The 17705-nt window shown below is 38.9% G+C and overlaps 1 protein-coding gene across 1 annotated transcript in view; it reads left to right on the forward strand.

Annotated features, from left to right (window-relative positions):
* Positions 1 to 17705, forward strand: part of EFCAB6 (EF-hand calcium binding domain 6) — a 153739-nt gene that overhangs the window by 52208 nt on the left and 83826 nt on the right. Inside the window, exons 7-9 of the mRNA XM_074936748.1 lie at positions 8945 to 9063; positions 13818 to 13990; positions 15902 to 16050. Of these exons, the coding sequence (XP_074792849.1) occupies positions 8945 to 9063; positions 13818 to 13990; positions 15902 to 16050 (441 nt within the window). The remainder of the gene's footprint in view (positions 1 to 8944; positions 9064 to 13817; positions 13991 to 15901; positions 16051 to 17705) is intronic.

A 17705-nucleotide genomic window follows, 5' to 3' on the forward strand; every position in this document is an offset into this window, starting at 1 on the left:
TCCAATGCATCATCAAGAATCTACAACCTATCCTGAAGGACGACTCATCAGATCTTGGGAGACAGGCCAGGCCTTGCTTACAGACAGCCCCCCAACCTGAAGCAAATTCTCACCAGCAACCACACACCACACAACAGAACCACTAACCCAGGAACCTATCCTTGCAACAAAGCCTGTTGCCCACTGTGTCCACATATCTATTCAGGGGACACCATCATAGGGCCTAATCACATCAGCCACACTATCAGAGGCTCGTTCACCTGCACATCTACCAATGTGATATATGCCATCATGTGCCAGCAATGCCCCTCTGCCATGTACATTGGCCAAACCGAACAGTCTCTACGTAAAAGAATAAATGGACACAAATCAGACGTCAGGCATTATAACATTCAAAAACCAGTCAGAGAACACTTCAATCTCTCTGGTCACTTGATTACAGACCTAAAAGTTGCAATTCTTCAACAAAAAAACTTTAAAAACAGACTCCAAAGAGAGACTGCTGAATTGGAATTAAATGTGCAAACTGGACACCATTACATTAGGCTTGAATAAAGACTGGGAGTGGATGTGTCATTACACAAAGTAAAACTATTTCCCCTTGTTTATTCCCTCCAACCCTGCACTGTTCCTCACACGTTCTTGTCAACTGCTGGAAATGGCCCACCTTGATTATCATTACAAAAAGTGTTTGATTTTTTTTTCTCTCCTGCTGGTAATAGCTCACCTTACCTGATCACTCTCGTTACAGTGTGCATGGTAGCTCCCATTGTTTCATGTTCTCTGTGTCTATAAAATCTCCCCACTGTATCTTTCACTGCATGCATCTGATGAAGTGAGCTGTAGCTCACGAAAGCTTATGCTCAAATAGATTTGTTAGTCTCTAAGGTGCCACAAGTACTCCTTTTTTTTTTTTTTAAGGAGATTGGTGTTTGGGGTAGAACCTCTTTGTCTTGATCTCCAAAAGTTTGTCTGACAAGACATTCCTTCCCCCCTTCACACCAGTTCCAGGAATGGTACTGCTGGTGCCTTCTCACCCCATCCTGATTACATGCTGAATGGTGATAACAGTGAGACCCATCTGAACCTGTTCTAGGGAGAGAAGTGATGAGCAGTGGAGTGACCTTCTTTGCTCCAGTCACTGGAGGTGAAAAAAACAATCTTTTGCTCAATCCTCTTGGTTTCCTTGGCTGAGCCCTGGGAGATATTTGAACTATGAGTCCTCTTCAGAAGGTTATTCAAGCAGGGTAGAACATACTCTCCCCATTGGGATGTCAGGGAAAGCTTGGAGCTTTGATATCATGCCCTAAGCCTGATTGCCAAGCATGGTAATTAAGTGAGCTGGAAACACAGATTCTGTCTCTGGGAAGGGGGTAGTTAGAAAGGGAATATGAGTCAGCAGACAGAGCATGGGTCTTTGATTCAGGAACACTGAGTAATCCCAGATCAGCACTGATTTGCTTGGTAACCTCAGGCAAATCACTTAACCTTTCTGTATTTAGTTTCCCAGCCTGTATAAGGGGATAATTATACTTACCTCACTGGGGTGATATGAGGATTGATTAATTAATGATTGTACAGGAGTTTAAAATATAATATGCTCTGCCCTATAAGTGCTAAGTATTAATTAAGTGTCCACTTGATACTTTTGGCATTATGATTCCAGGGTCCCTGCCAGCTTTTACTGTCATAAACCCTAGCAGAGGTACCTCTGTCAGAGGGCAGGTGTGGAAGTGAAAAGTGGCCACTGCCTCTATTCTACTGGGGGTCTGCAAAAGGCAGTGCCTGCAGCCCTAAGGTGGGCTAAACTGCCCCAGGAGGATGGGCATCCAAGGCAACTGGAGGATACACTAATTCCGTGCATCTCTTTACCATTCTTTGCTTGTGGACTCCTGTGGAGTCCTGGCTGTGATTTAAAGCTGCTCCTCTTCGGTGGAAATTTTGAAAGAGGGCAGGTGAATTGCCCCTGGAATTCAGGAATATCAGCTGGTGGAGGTAGGTATAATTAACACCACGAACAGAGGAGAATCTAGCTGTGTGTTTACCACATGGCGGTTTCCAATATATCCTCTTGGAATTTGGAACTGCTTTCACGGATGCATACGCCATAAGGTCCATGGAGCTTTTGTCAGCAGCAATCTTGGAGGCTGTTTTCTGTTGGATAAGGGCCTAAAGGAAAATTAAACAAAATAGGATGGGCCGTTCTTTTGTTGTTAGTCCCCCCGTCCCCACCACAAGCAACCTCCAAAATAATTTTTAGCCTGTCTTTGCTGGTTGGACTTACTGTTTCAATTTTTATATCTTTTCTGGCTGGGACATTCTCCAGAATTACATCCCAACAAAACCAATTAAATAATTTTGTACATGCAATTATAGAACAGAAGCAATACTCTTCTAAAGCCAGCAATCAACAAACAAAACAATGCTTTATTTGACAATAAAGCTTGTGTTTGGCACTGAAATCTGAAAGGTAGTAAATCTATAAAAAATGTTACTAGATCTCCATAAGTACTGAATAATAAAAAAGATCACAGATTTTTATTTGGTTTTTTTTTTAAATGTTCAACAATGACGATGTTTCAGATAAAACTTCTGAAGCTTAACATATAAAATAATGATACAGATTCACCTTTATATTGGAGAACAGAAGATCAGAAATAATGAATTACTTCTTTAAAAAATTGCTTTCATCCTATCTTGCTTAGTAAAAATCACAAAACTACAGTTACGTTCTCTTAAAGAAGCCTGTTAAACTTGAGAGATTTTATATGTAACCAAACTGTACCTGAATTCCTTATTAGGATGGACCATTAAGCATCTTGGAGTCTATTCTCCACTGAAAGTACATGGGTGACATCATTAATGATGATAATTCATTGAGGGAAAGCTATTAGTGCCCTGTTCCAGGGATGAGAAAGCTTTAACTTTTTGAGGGTAATTAAAATCATGGGCCAGATTCACTGCTACACCAGCAGTTTTGCACTGCTCTAGTTAAGATGGGTTTATGGTTGTTTGCAGCACCAGGGCAGCACAAAGGAATAGACATGCCAGTAAATCTGGTTCTCTATCTCTACCTCCATACTCCATCCTCGTAAATCACCCTTCCCCTGACCCAGCATGTCTTAAGTGAATATTATCCAAGTGCATAAACTTATTTCACTTATTAATGGGCTTTTGCATATAACATCATAGGTAAATAGGAAAGGGCAACAAATAAAATGGCAAAGTCCAGGTGTTCTCATGTATCTCCTGAGTGCCTTAGTCATTTTCTGACTTCCCAGGAGTGATCAGCACAAGTGAAATGCCTCCACTTTCACATTCCAGAAATTTCAATGACTAGCTAGGCTGCTCCAAAAAAATAAAATAAAATAAACTAAAAAGGTTTTTCCATGAGAGGTGATAATAGCTGAGAAACTAGAAAAGGCTAGCAGGAAACTGAGCAAATGTAACTCTTGCGGCTAGACACCAAAAGCTGCACTTCCTATATTTCTTTGCCTAACAGTCCAAGTCTCAGAGCAATTATCTGTGGAGGTCCCCACCAAAAATCCACAGCCACCCCCTAACTAAAGTCCATGGGCAACTTTCACTCTTCTTTAGCATTCCAGGGTCTGAGATCAGGTAGGCCGAGAGGTCTTCTTTTCTTTAAGAATATTATCATTCCTCCCTCTCTTCTTCCTGTTTTTTCATTCCTAATTTGTTAAAGCCAGAGCTAGATGGAAGATCCTGCCTCACTAAAGAGCCTAAAAAGCCAGCTGCATTAAAAAGAAACCAGTATCCTCTGTACTGCTAGTCTAGTTTAAATTGGCTTCTGTTCCTGAGGTTCCCAGTGATGTTTCCTTAGATATTAGGAGCCTCACTTTCAGTGACATGAACCCATAGAGGAACTAAAACATTAGATTCTCAATTGGCTGCTACACTGTATCGCTTTAATAGCTCTGGGCAATATAGATTTAAATGGCATGGGTTTTTCAGATGAAGGCTGCATTTGCCAGAACAGACTAGTTCTGAAGTTTTGCTTTGGAGGACCTGAATCTTTTTCCAATACTCCCAGTTAACAGGCTCCTGGCTCTTACCATCCTTTTTGTCTCTGGAATTTGTTCTAAACTACAGCAGAGCCTACTCAAACTGAGAGATAACTTCCAGACCAACTTAGAATGAAAAGACAGCTATACAGGTGTTTCAGTGTCTTCAGTGTTGTCCCTTCTACTAGAGTCTACTGCTACTCTGCCTTCCGGTGTTCTCCTTCAAGGTAGTTTCCTGTGTTCATGTCTACTCTGCGCTCAGAACTCTGCAGCTGTTTCTGATTCAAGCCCAAGCCCATTGAATATTTGGCTTGGAGTGATTGATAAATGTTTCTGCCCAACACAAAACTTCTCTTATGGTGTTCTGGGACTGTGTTGAATCTCTCCCTTGACTTTAAGGGTCTTTGGATCAGGACTATAATTATAAAGAGGGCTTTCTCTGACCACAAATGTCAGTCTTTAGGGTGGGAGACACAAAAGGAGCTGTGTGCTTTTGGGAAAATGGTCATAGTCAATGATCAGGCTCCATATAAATGCATGAGATCCAAGAGCCGTGTGAAGGACACTATTTAGCCTCAGGAACTTTCTCTCAGATAGGCCAGACCTACTCTAGATAGACAAGTCAGTAGTTTGTAGTATAGTTGAAATGATACTAAGTACCTGTCAATGAGAGAAAAAGTCTGGCAGCTCTGAAGTCTTGTCCTCTCACAAAAAAAGGCAAACCAGCTCCCAGTTGATCTGTGCCGGCACAATCTTGCCTGGAAAGAATGGTCCCTAGCTTTCTCCCTCCCATCCATAGATCTTTATGCCTACCTGACAAATACCATTCTCCTGTACCCAGTACTTAGACCTTCAGGCTTTCACAGTTATACAGTCCAATGGTCCTAGTGGACTTTAAACTCATCCAAGCCTCTCATCAGTGCTGACACTTCCCTGTTTTGGAATGGCTATTTTAACAAAAAGCAATGGACCTTGACTCTCTCATTGGTATCCTGGATTTGTCTGAGAACAGCAAGACAATCTCTTCTCATATATTGTGGAAGGGGTGCTCAGATATTGTAGGAAGGGTAGTAGGCAGATACAGTACCAATTCTTAAATACCACACATAGAAGATTTTTCTTAAGAGTCAGATGCTCGAGATGAAGTTGTCCCCTGGCACTTTTAGTGTACTCATCTGGCAGTTATGCAGCAAATAACTCAAGGTTATTTTCCTTGTCAGCATTTCAGAGCAAATCTTTATGTAAAAAGTGAAATGTTCTTAAACAATGGGCTGGAAAGAATAATGGGTACATTTGTTTTTTTTTTTAATTATAATGAAAAAATAGCATTCATATTTGTTAAAAACAGAAAGTAGAAAAATAACAAAATAATTCTAGTAATGACAAAATTTTGATATTTAGAAAATCAGCCCTGCCTTATGTCCACATTACATTTAATTTGAATATTCTGTAACTGGCTAATTTTTTTAAAAGGGTAGGGAGTGATTGGGTGTTCTTTAAATAATGTGCTGAAATTTAAAAAAAATGCACACTTTAAAATGTGTACAAGGATATTTTTGCTCCCTTGTTCATGTTTGTGTAAAGGTCTTTTCAATAGTGGAAAAATAACTGCAGCCCAGACCCTTAGTAACCCTTAGGAACAGGCTTACCTTTAAGGAAGAAAGTAGTCCTGTTGATTTCAATGGGACTACTCATGGCTCTGATTCAGAAAAAGCATTCATATTCAGGAAGGATGCTTAAACACATGCTTAAATCCCATTAAATCAATGATAGTATTAAAGTTATGCATGTGCATAAATGTTTAAGGGTCAGGTCCTTAGTACTTTCCTGATTTGGGATTTATTTGCTCAAAATTAAGCACATGTGTGTTTGCAACATCAGGATTTAATTAGGGGTCTGATCCAAAGCCCATTTAAGACAATGACTTTCCATTGACTTTAACTGGCTTTGGATTACTGAGAATACAGGGGAAACAGTGAAAGTGACTACACATGGTGCTGTCAAATATACAAAGTAAACACACAAATAATACAGGTGTTTTATTTGTCAGCTGACATCTTTCAGTTGTAGTAACCTGAAATATTACTACATACAAGGCACAGCAAACAGATCCCTTTAAACAGTAGTTCTCAAACTTTTGTACTGGTGACCCCTTTCACAGAGCAAACCTCTGAGTGCGACCCTCCTTATACATTAAAAACACTTTTTAGTATATTTAATACCATTATAAATGCTGGATGCAAAGCGGGGTTTAAGGTGGATGCTGACAGCTCACGACCCCCCATGTAATAACCTCGCAACCCCCTGAGGGGTCCCAATCCCCAGTTTGAGAACCCCTGCCTTTAAAGATGGCACTTTTCGTTTAAGTATGGGTTTGCCCTTGTGTCCTTGGACAACATTTCTGAGTACAGTATGTTCATTGTGCTGTGCATCAGTGGATTGCCACCCTATTTTATCTATCCATTCTAATCTAATCTATTTTTTTCATTTCCAGCATCACCACCACTGCAGTTATGAGGAACCAGTATAATTCATAGTACCTTTAGGATCAAAGAAGTTATGTAAATAATTCTGAGTACTGTACTATAAATATCACAATACGGTAAACATCAGTGAGGCTATTTATTACTTTTCCACATGGAGACTGGAATAAAAAGGAATGCCACTTAGTGATTTCAATTTTAAAAGCAGTCTATCCATCAGGATGATTCTGCTCAAGAATTCTTATTTTAAAGCCTATAAACATGGTTTCCCCCGCCCCAGAAATGAATGTTTCATTATTTAATTCCTTCAGTAAATACAAGGATCAGTTCTACTTCCGGTGAAGCCAATGGCAAAATTCCTGTTGATTTCAGTGGGAGCAGGATTTGCACCATTGTTTGTGGATGCTGTAAAGAAAAGCTCACTCTCCATTTACTATATCTTCAAGCTGCACCATGTCCTTTTCATAGTAACCTAAGGTAGTGATAAAGCATGCAGCATATGATTCTGATCCACACTTACGGCTTGGGTTTTTTGGTTCCCTTTTAATGGTTCAATGCTAAGAGCAGCTTGTAATGCATAATGATGTTCTGAACAAATAATTAGTGGTGTCGTTCCATTTTTGGGTTGACGGAATTGATTTTTTAACTTTGACATATGAAAATCCAGAAAAAGCCTTCTTGTTCAATCACCAGACACTGCCTGATATCAGTAACAATACAGCTTATGGGGGATGGAGCTTTTCAGGTGTTAGAAATTGGAGCATCCATGTGTTGATGAAAACTGTCACTTTTGTTTTTAGTGGTAGATAATGAGTGAAGTGTTCATTTTTGATAATTTGTGTGTATATCTGGGTTTAACAGTATTTGAATGTTACAAAAACTGAGCTCCAAAAAAGTATGAATTGCAAACAGATATATCATGAGTGACATGTCATTTATACCAAGATATAGCATTAACCTGATCTTTAACATGGCTTTTTTTGTCATGATTGGACTGTCAGTGTTCAGATAAGCCAGTCACACAATGTTTGTGAAGTATTTCCTTTATTTTGAATTTGTACAGGGAAGTTTGCTTCAAATTGGAAGATGGTCTATCCATGTTATTATTAATAAGTTTTTCTGTCATGCTTTACAGATTTCGAACCACTGTGCAAATATTAACTAGTTATTCCTTTGGGTATGTAGGCACTATATCCCACTTTTATAGATGGGGAAACTGAGGTAAAAGGAGGTTAAGTGACTTGCCCAAGTTGCTTATCGAAAAGGAGATTGAGGGGTGACTTCATTTAGAGTCTCTCTCCACAGGGAGAGAATAGTACAGGCTCTTTAATTTAATGGAGAAGGGCATAACAAGAACCAATGACTGGAAGCTGAAGCCAGAGGAATTCAAATGAGAAATTAGGCACAAAGTTTTAACCATGAGTGTGATTAACCATGGGAACAAACTATCAAGCAAAGTGGTGCATTTGTCATTTTTTGTTGTCTTCAGATCAAGACTGGATGCCTTTTGGGAAGATATGCTTTAGTCTACCACAAGTTATTGGTCTCAATACAGGGACAACTGGCCTGTGATATACAGGAGGTCAGACTAGATGATCTAGTGGTATATTTAGGCCTTAAACTCTATGCATCTCTGCATTGTACTACAAAAATCTCCGCTTTCATTTAAAAAAATTACATATTTTTAGTGATTAGGAAGATAAACTTGGAAACATCAAGTGTGTGTTGTCTCACACAAACCTTCAGCCAACCTGAAACCATATTTCGAAAGGTGTGAACTACCCATTGATTTCAATGGGTTGACTTAAATCTAAAGAGGACAACCTAACTGTTCATTCTATTAACTATTTCACCATTGATTAGCACAAATATCTAGCAAATATGCTCATCCCAATCCCAAATTGTTTCTCAGACTGGAAAATTTAATATAAACATAAATTACACCGGGGATATGGTTCTAATTGTAACATTCATTTCCACATTTAATTCAATAAAAAATTCAAAATTTTAATTCAAATAAAGCTGCTGCAGAATATCCAGCCCATTGGATCTGACTGCTGCAAAACCCAGGCACATTATAATAGAATTTAGGTTCCATTTGCCATAGATTACACTAGGCTTTGATTAAGAATTTCCATAGTTTTCTTATGTAATTGAACTAATTTCTGTGCACATCTATTAACATTTATATCAGGTATCTGGTCAGCCAAATCACATGGTAGTGTGGCATTGAGTAATAGTATGCAGATGACTCACACACCCCATATATAAATTCTGGGGGGAAATAATACAATGTGTATATGCAAAAAATGCCACCTTCCCTCTCTAAATTTTTACATAATATTCTGTAAAGATCATATGTGTTTATTTTCCAATGTTCCACTACAGATTTGACAGAGAATAATGTTGTTCACTGAAAGGAGTTGCTTTTTTTTCCAGACTGTGGAATCATTCCTGTGTTGGTAAAACGAATACATTGGATTATAAAGAATTTCTGAAGAACCTTGGTATACATATGGGTACAATTAAGAAAAATGCAACAGAAAACCAATGCCTAGGTAGGTGCTCACAAGGAGAATGTATAGTGTAGGCTTTGGGAATGCGAAGTTTTCACTTGGGGCCTGATTCTACTCCTGCTGAAATCAATGGGAGTTAGATCGGGCCCTTACATGGCAACTTTTTAGTCTGGAATTTTCAAAGAAGCCCAAGACAACTATGTGCCATTTAGGGGATGGTCTCTCTTAGAGTGGTTTGAAAAGCTCATCCACAGTGTATCAACACTGCTCATTGGGCCAAGGTTTCAAAAAGTGACACCCAAGTGCATGTGTAAAAAGTATAGTCACAGTTGAAGCTTATTTGCTGCAATTATGCCTTTAGATTTTAAGAGTTCATGTACAAATAGCTATTGGAGTACTGTGCTTAATGTGGTTGTATGTACAATCAAAGGGCTGCACACTCAGTCATGTTTTTTGTGCATCACCTTCTGGCCTTCATTTTTGAAAATATGTCCCATAATGTATATCAGAGTCTACGGACTTTTGAATGCATTTTAAGAAAAGGACACTGTCAATATGTTTTTTTTATTATTTAAAAATAATAATTATGTTTGCATTAAACCCTTAGAAGCTTGGAACTAAAATCTGTTTCTTTAAAAACCTATTTTTCTACATGATGTATGCAGCTGGGTTTGTTGTTGTAGGGTTACTTGCAAGTGCTGGTCTTTCTGCCAAGTGAGTTTTCATTTCTCTTTGTTTAAAAAAAATAGTATTTAAACATAATACCAGAGGAAAAAAAGCCAATAAAGAATTACACAGACTTTGCAACCTGAAGAAAAGACCGTAAGCTAAATTTTGAGCCTACCAACTTGAAACACTGCGCCTTTCATTTCTACTTTTCAGACTTAATACTTCACAAAGAGTCACAAAAGAACAAATTAACCTTTCACAGTTGTCTAGAAAAGCCCAGCCAACAGTCATAGTACTGAACTGATCCACTGCCTGACAAAAAGTCTTCCATTGAGTAGTGGGACTTATTTTTAAACCAACATTAAATGGATAGCCTGATTTTCAAAGGTGCTGAGTACAGGCTGTTCCTATTGACTTCAGTGGATGCTCAGCACTTCTGAAAATCATACCATTAGAATCTTTTTTTATTTAATTGTACTTTTCCCCTCTTCATTCTGAAACAGGGTTGTGTGTACACAGAATGATGTAAAGTTTATGAAATATTACAAAATAAAATAGCTTAGAAAATAATTGGTAAAATAACCACAGCTGCTAAGTGCTTGGTTTTTTACATAGTGTGGCCAACTGACATCATAACCAAAGCTGGTGCTCCAAAGTCAAATCCCACTCTGCTTTGATCAACAAAGAAGTTGTAAAGGTGAACATTATCTTAGATAAACCCATTCACCTAGTAAACATAGGGCAGTATTTAGGGTAGAGATCAGAATGGGTAAACTAGAAAGATAAAAGGAGGAAAAGGGTGGATGTAGTGAGAGAAGAGACATTGAAGATGGTGCACTGGAGTGGTTAATTAAATTGGGCCTGGTGCTGAAAGTAGCTGAACACCCTCAACTCCCACTGAAGTCAGTTGAGCATATCAAACACCTTGCAAGAGGCTCTCAATAGAATCAGAATTATTATCACATGTGGTAATGTTATAATATGTATCTATGTCTGAAGCCTGAAAAATATGTAGTACTCTTAATAAGGCAGGTTTCAGAGTAGCAGCTGCGTTAGTCTGTATTTGCAAAAAGAAAAGGAGTACTTGTGGCACCTTAGAGACTCACAAATTTATTTGAGCATAAGCTTTTGTGAGCTACAGCTCACTTCTTTGTTAGTCTCTAAGGTGCCACAAGTACTCCTTTTCTTAATAAGGCAGAAATTCCTCTGGTCTATTTAGCTCTATACTGATATAGGATTACAGTTCACCTCCAAATTGAAATTCTGATGGCCAGTGTCATCAGGCTGTTTGTTCCACAGCTCCTCCTATTATATAATGGTTTTATTCAGCAACAGGGAACTCGAATGGGCAAGCTCACAAAATCCTACTCTTATTAGGGAAGAAGATGGGCCAATGGATAAAGCACAAGTCTGTGAGTCAGGAGACCTGGGTTTTCACCTCCCACTCTGTCATTCACAGACTTTAAGGGAGAAGGGACTATCATGATCATCTAGTCTGACCTCCTGCACACTGCAGGCCACAGAACCTCACCCACCCATTCCTGTAATAGGTCAGTCACCGCTGGCTGAGTTACTGAAGTTCTCAAATCTTGATTTAAAGACTTGAAGTTACAGAGAATGCACCATTTACTCTAGTTCAGATCAGCAAGTGATCCGTGCCCCATGCTGCAGAGGAAAGTGAAACCCCCCCACCAGCTAATCTGAGCTGGGAAAAAATTCCTTCCCAACCTCAAATGTGATCATTTAGACCCTGGGCATGTGGGCAAGATGCACCAACCAGACACCTGGGAAAGTTCTCTGTAGTAACTCCCCATCTAGCATCCCATCTCTGGCCAATGGAGATATTTGCTACTAACAGTCACAGATGGGCCATATCCCATTGTAGATAAACTCATCAAACCATCCCCTCCATAAACTTATCAAGCTCAGCCTTGAAACAGGTTGGGTTTTTGCCTCCCCTACTCTCCTTGGAAGGCTGTTCCAGGACTTCACTCCTCCAATGGTTAGAAACCTTTGTCTAACTTCAAGCCTAAATTTATTGATGGTCAGTTTGTATCCATTTGTTCTTGTGTCCAAATTGGCCTTAAGTTAAATAAGTCCTCTCCTTCCCTGGTGTTTGTCCTTCTGATGTCTTTATAGACAGCTATCATATCTCCTCTCAGTCTTTGTTTTGTTAGGCTAAACAAGTCAAGCTCCTTAAGTCTCCTCTCGTAAGGTAGCGTCTCCATTCCACTGATCTTCCTAGTAGCCCTCCTTTGCACATGTTCCAGTTTGGATTCATCTTTCTTAAATATGGGAGATGAGAACTGCACACACTATTACAAATGAGGTCTCACCAGTGCCTCATACAATGATAATAATACTTCCCTGTCTCTACTGGAAATACCTCACCTGATGCAGCCTCAGATTGCATTAATCTTTTTCACTGCTGCATCATGTTGGCAACTCATAGTCATCCTGTGATTGACCAATACATCCAAGCCTTTCTCCTCCTCTGTCTCTTCCAACCGATGCATTCCCAGCTGACAGCAAAAGTTCTTATTATTAGTTCCTAAGTGCATGACCTTGCGCTTTGCACTATTAAATTTCATCTGTTTCTATTATTCCCGTTTTCAGGGTCATCCAGATTTTCTTGTATGATATTTTGGTCCTCCTCTGTATTGAGAAAACCTCCCAACTTTGTGTCATCTTCAAATTTTATTAAAACATTCTCACTTATTGTGCCCAGGTAATTAAGGAAAATGTTAAATAAGATTGGTCCCAAGACAGATCCCTGAGGAACTCCACTAGTAACCTCCCTCCAGCCTAACAGTTCACCTTTCAGTATGACCTGTAATAGTCTCCCTTTTAACCTGTTCCTTAAACACCTTTTTACCACACTGACTCACTGGGTGATCTTTGACAAGGATCTTAACTTCTGTTTGTCAGGTTCCCCATCTATAACATGTGGATAAATATACTTACCCCCTTTGTAATGTGCTTTGAGGCTCAAGATCTTGTCTACATACAAATGATGTAAAAACTGATTTAGCTAAACCAGTTTGAAAAAGTTTTTAAAAAAATTTAGTTAAGCCTTGTGGGCACTTCCACTGGTTCAAAACTGATTTATATCACCGACCTCACAAGAAAAACTGCTATAAACCTGTTTTTAATTGAATTAAGAGGGTCCACATAGCTTTTTGCACCAGTTTATTTAAATCAATTTAAAAACATGCCCTTGATCAATCAGGTGCGACTTTGTGAGTTGACCAGGCCTACTGGTGAAAAGCTTTACATGAGTATTAACAGTTGTCACTTTTATTTATTTATGGCCAGATTCTGATACTTTTTTTGCTCATGTTGAATAGCACCTTACTTCATCAGTTGTCCTATTGAAATGGAGTACTCCAGAAGTAAGATGCTACTCAGTGTGAGAAAGGGTGTCAAAATCTGGGTCCGGTCTAGCACAGTGATCACGCTTGGATTCTATACAATGATCAAATTATGCCAGACATATACCAGAGCTCTTGCCTTGAAGAATTTACATTCTAAAAGCACAGTGTGGATAATATAGAGCACAATATAGTTCAGAGAAAGCAGAAAGTGGGATGGTGATTGCTTCACAGGAAAGTTTTTTGATGGGGAGGGCACTTGGCATATATGAACTAAAGGCTCTTTCAAGGGGGCAATATGAAAGAGCACAAATTTAGGAATATGTGAAAGAAACAAAGGGAGCAGTCAAGAGAAACCAGTGTCTTTCAAGGTTAGCAGTGATGTTTGCTGTCCGAGATTGGTGGGTGGGTTGTCATACATATACTGAAAATGTGTTTTCAGGGGCCTAATTACTCAGTTTTATCTCTTTACCAATATTGTTACAATCAGAATACTCTGTGATATTACATGCTAATAAGAGTATTTGTTAAGATTGTAAGCTACATGAATTAATTCTCCTAAAGAAAAGTGAAGATAAAAAGCACTATTATAAATGCTAAGCTTTGTACCTATTATTCTTCCCTAGAAATCCAGTCTGAGAAATACAAATCAATTGTATTTTGGGCTTATTTTAATGTTTTCCGTAAAGACTTCTCTCATGATTTAACAAGAAATGGTCTTCAAAAAGAAATCCAGTTACTTTTATTTCTTTGAAGGTGACAATAGCAGTGACTTTGCTAAAATGAAGTTTTCCTTACCAGCACCGAACTGGCAGGAGACACAAGAGAAGATGCCAAAACAGAATAAGCTGTCACTACAGACTTCACCAGCTGAGTGTAGTGTGATAGAATGCACACTAGATGACATTGAGATGGCTTTTAGGAAAAAGGTAAGGGAGTCCTTAATGTGTCTGAATACTCTGAAATATGGAGAGGTTGAGCCAGGCGTCACACAGAGAAGAGATTACACAGAAAGTTTTGGTGTTCACCATATAAATTAATAATATTTGTGCTGTTTTTTAAAAAGCCCTTAATAGAAATGACAGTTTGTTTTTCATTGCACTTTCTAAAGGTTTCATATCTTGTTTGCCAGGTTCATAGCTTTAAAAATATATATAAATACCTAGGAAAGCACCATTTTTCTAGACTAAAACAAAATAAAAATATTGAAACTCGATGGGTCAGGCAAATCGTATGTGAATCTATCACTTCTCACTGTTAGATCACTTGACTGAATCCCAACCCAGCTCAGTAATGTTTAAAAGTTGTCATCATTTGGCAATTATTTCATGAGCCTCATGAAATAAGCTAGTGGCCTAAGTGCAGTCCCTTGTTCGATATGTGTGAAGCTCATAAATGGCACCCATGCTGGAAGTTTGAACAGAGGTTAAGGGTCGAATGGGCATGGAGAAGGAGTTAACTCCTTATGCCTTGAGGGGATCCTTCTAGAGCACGGTAGAGGGACAACATGGAGGATCTTGCACCGCCAATTCCATACATATGTTCTACCTATTTTGTGGATAGAGGAATAGAATCCAAATCTCCTGACAGTCGGTTCTGTCCTTTAACCTCAAGAACCTCCCTCTTTTCTCAGAAGGCTATAGAGAAAGTAAAGGGACGGGACTATGGACCAGAGTTAGTGTTTTAGTACAAATCTAGCCGTACAAGCCTATAACTGTACTTCCTCAGCCCTGAAGTGATTGGAGAGTTCTAGTAGGCTGGAGGTCAGCAGGCACTAAGGCTGCAGGGACATCACCTGACCTTCTTTCCCCTTTAGTTCTTGATTCTGAAGTCAGGGTAGGTCCTCCAGAGCCACACAGATTGAGGCCTGGGTTGGTGGCTGGGTACATCTCATCACCCTGTAAACCCTATCAGCCCATGATATTTGTTTTGGACTTCCTGAGGTCTCGCCATACATTATCTCTGCCCTGTGATGTCTGCAGTTTTCATTTAGCAGTAAACAGGTTAGAAAAAGGTAGTGTAAAGCACCAAAAAGGGTGATGGAAAGCCCAAGGAATGTTTGTATTATTCAACAAACAGTACTGACTGAACTTTTGGTGAATGAAACCAATCTTCCTGCTGTTTTATTATCCTTACTGAAATTTGCAGTAAGTCCCATAAGCAAAACCGCACTCCCCTAGTTTCTTTGTAACAGCTCATGAACTAAAAGAATAACCAAAGAAATGGGCAATATGTTTATATAACAGGTATATTAACCATTCTGTTTCTTCTAACATTTTTTCTAGCATTCATTATGATCCATTTTAATAAAGAGGAGCTTGGTACTAAGTTACACGAGGGATGTCTTTAAAAGTATATTAAAACAGATGTCTCAAACAGGCAGATCCACCAATATTTTTAGCCCTGAATTCTGAGGTAGAGTTATTATCCCTGGGGGAGGGATAGCTCAGTGGTTTGAGCATTGGCTTGCTAAACCCAGGGTTGTGAGCTCAATCCTTGAGGGGACCATCTGGGGCAAAAATTGGGGATAGGTCCTGCTTTGAGCAGGGGGTTGGACTAGATGACCTCCTGAGGGTCCCTTCCAACCCTGGTATTATATGTGCTATATTTCTGTGAGAAACTTGTCTGCCTTGTCACTTGAGTCTCTGTGATTGGGAAATACTGTTTTGTAGTGAGCCTATTAATTAAACATCTGACAGTCAGAGCTTGCCATGGTAACCTATTTGATCAGTTTACAGAGAAGAACACTTAAAAAGGTCTTGTAAAAATACATTATTGTTTTTAAAACTTCATGAGCTTGATTTTTCTGAACAAAACACTATAAATTGTATTCATTTCAGCTGCACTCAGCCTATCAGGACATTGAAAAAGCCTTCAGAGCATTTGATGTTAGTCAGAGTGGATTTGTGTCTTTGGATTACTTAAAGTCAGTCATAAATGGCTTTATATTTCCATTACCAAATGGAACTTTTCAAGAGCTAATGAGTAGGTAAGAGTCATATTGTTTTCTTTAGAGACATTTTTTAGCATTGCAACCTCATAACTTGATTATTGCTTTTTGTGACTTCCTTTGTTAATTTGCCTCATTTGTGCCTGTGTTGCAGCATGTATGGAACGTAATGTAAAATCTGATTGAACTAGCTAGAGGGCCATGTTTGCAGCAATTAGCTAGCCAGGCACAATAGAGTGACAGCCTTCACTCAGAATTGCCTTACTTCTATTTGTATGTCATTTTATATTTAGTTTCCTAGTGGGAAGGGTACTCGCTTTCACTGAAGTAAATACTGGTACTTTAAGAGGAATTTACTGTATAAAAATCATCATAACTAAAAAATAACTAAAGCTTAATCCTGGGCATGTTCAAAACCTAATACTCAAATTTCAATATTTCTTTTTTTCCAAAATGCCTTTTAGATTCAGATAATTATTACTAAATATTATTATTACTTTTATTAATTATTTCTTTGTTAAACATTAACTATGTGGTCAGCCTTATATAAGAAAACAACTGAAGACAGTCTCTGCCCTGAAGAGCATACATTTTACTTATAGGTCTTAGTCAAATTTAGGACAACCACTGTGGATTGAGGGCAGTATGATAGTACCTTGACACCAATGGCAGTTACCTGTGTTGACTGAGGGGCTGGTGACTGCTGGTTCCTGAGAAAGATTTTGATCTTGGCTGGGCTACAACTTGGCAAAAGGCATTTGAAACTTACTTTTAAATGTAAAACTAATGTGCTACTTACTTTACCCCAGAAACAAGGGATAGGGTGAATTACTGGAAGAGCAACTTGACCAGTATTACCACTTTATTACCATGTTTGTGTGCTTCAAGCTTGCACTTTTTAAAGGTACTTCTGTTTAAAGGGTTAAATGAAAGTATGAAGTACAGCATACCTTCAATGAAACTTACTAATGCTAACCACTTTGACTATGCAGTGGTCATCAGTAATCACTACAGGATTAACTATAGGAACACTGGGGAGCTAGATGATGTAGTGATGTCACTTCTGGACAACTGAATTTAAATTAAATTAAGATAAAACTCTTCTGAATTTGGAGGGGCATTGCAAAACTAGAACCTGAACTGGACTGAGAGAAGGGCAAATCAGGCCAGCTCCTAGATTAAAACCCAGGTACTAGTTCAGGTTAACCAGACACTGCAGCATTATGGCCAGAATTCAGATACTGTGATGATAAGCATGATATAGCAGTGATGTTTGGATAGAAAAGGATTTTTGGGACGCAGCCTGCCCTTAGGCACCTGAGTTAGGTTAAAGGAAATTTTTCAAAATCTAATTTCTTTGGACCTGATTTGAGTTCAAATGTTGCTAGCCAACTCCCCAAACCCACATTTCCCATTTAAAGCCAGAATATGGACATTCTTCGGTATTTTGGTTCAATCTGGACCCACCCTTATACACAGAGACCAAACCCGCAAGAGGAAAATAGCCAAAAGATAGCCTATATTCATAGGCAGCAATACTAAGAGCATATGGACAAATCAAAGAGGAAGGGGAGAACAACAACTTAACTTTTTAACGAGCTGTTTAACAAAGACAGAGATTGCGAGAGTCTTAAATAGGCACACAAGGCACACAAGTCAGTTCTTACCATGTGAGCAAAGCAGGAACCAGATCA

Source organism: Natator depressus, chromosome 1, assembly GCF_965152275.1.
Source record: "Natator depressus isolate rNatDep1 chromosome 1, rNatDep2.hap1, whole genome shotgun sequence".
NCBI classification, from domain to species: Eukaryota; Metazoa; Chordata; order Testudines; family Cheloniidae; genus Natator; species Natator depressus.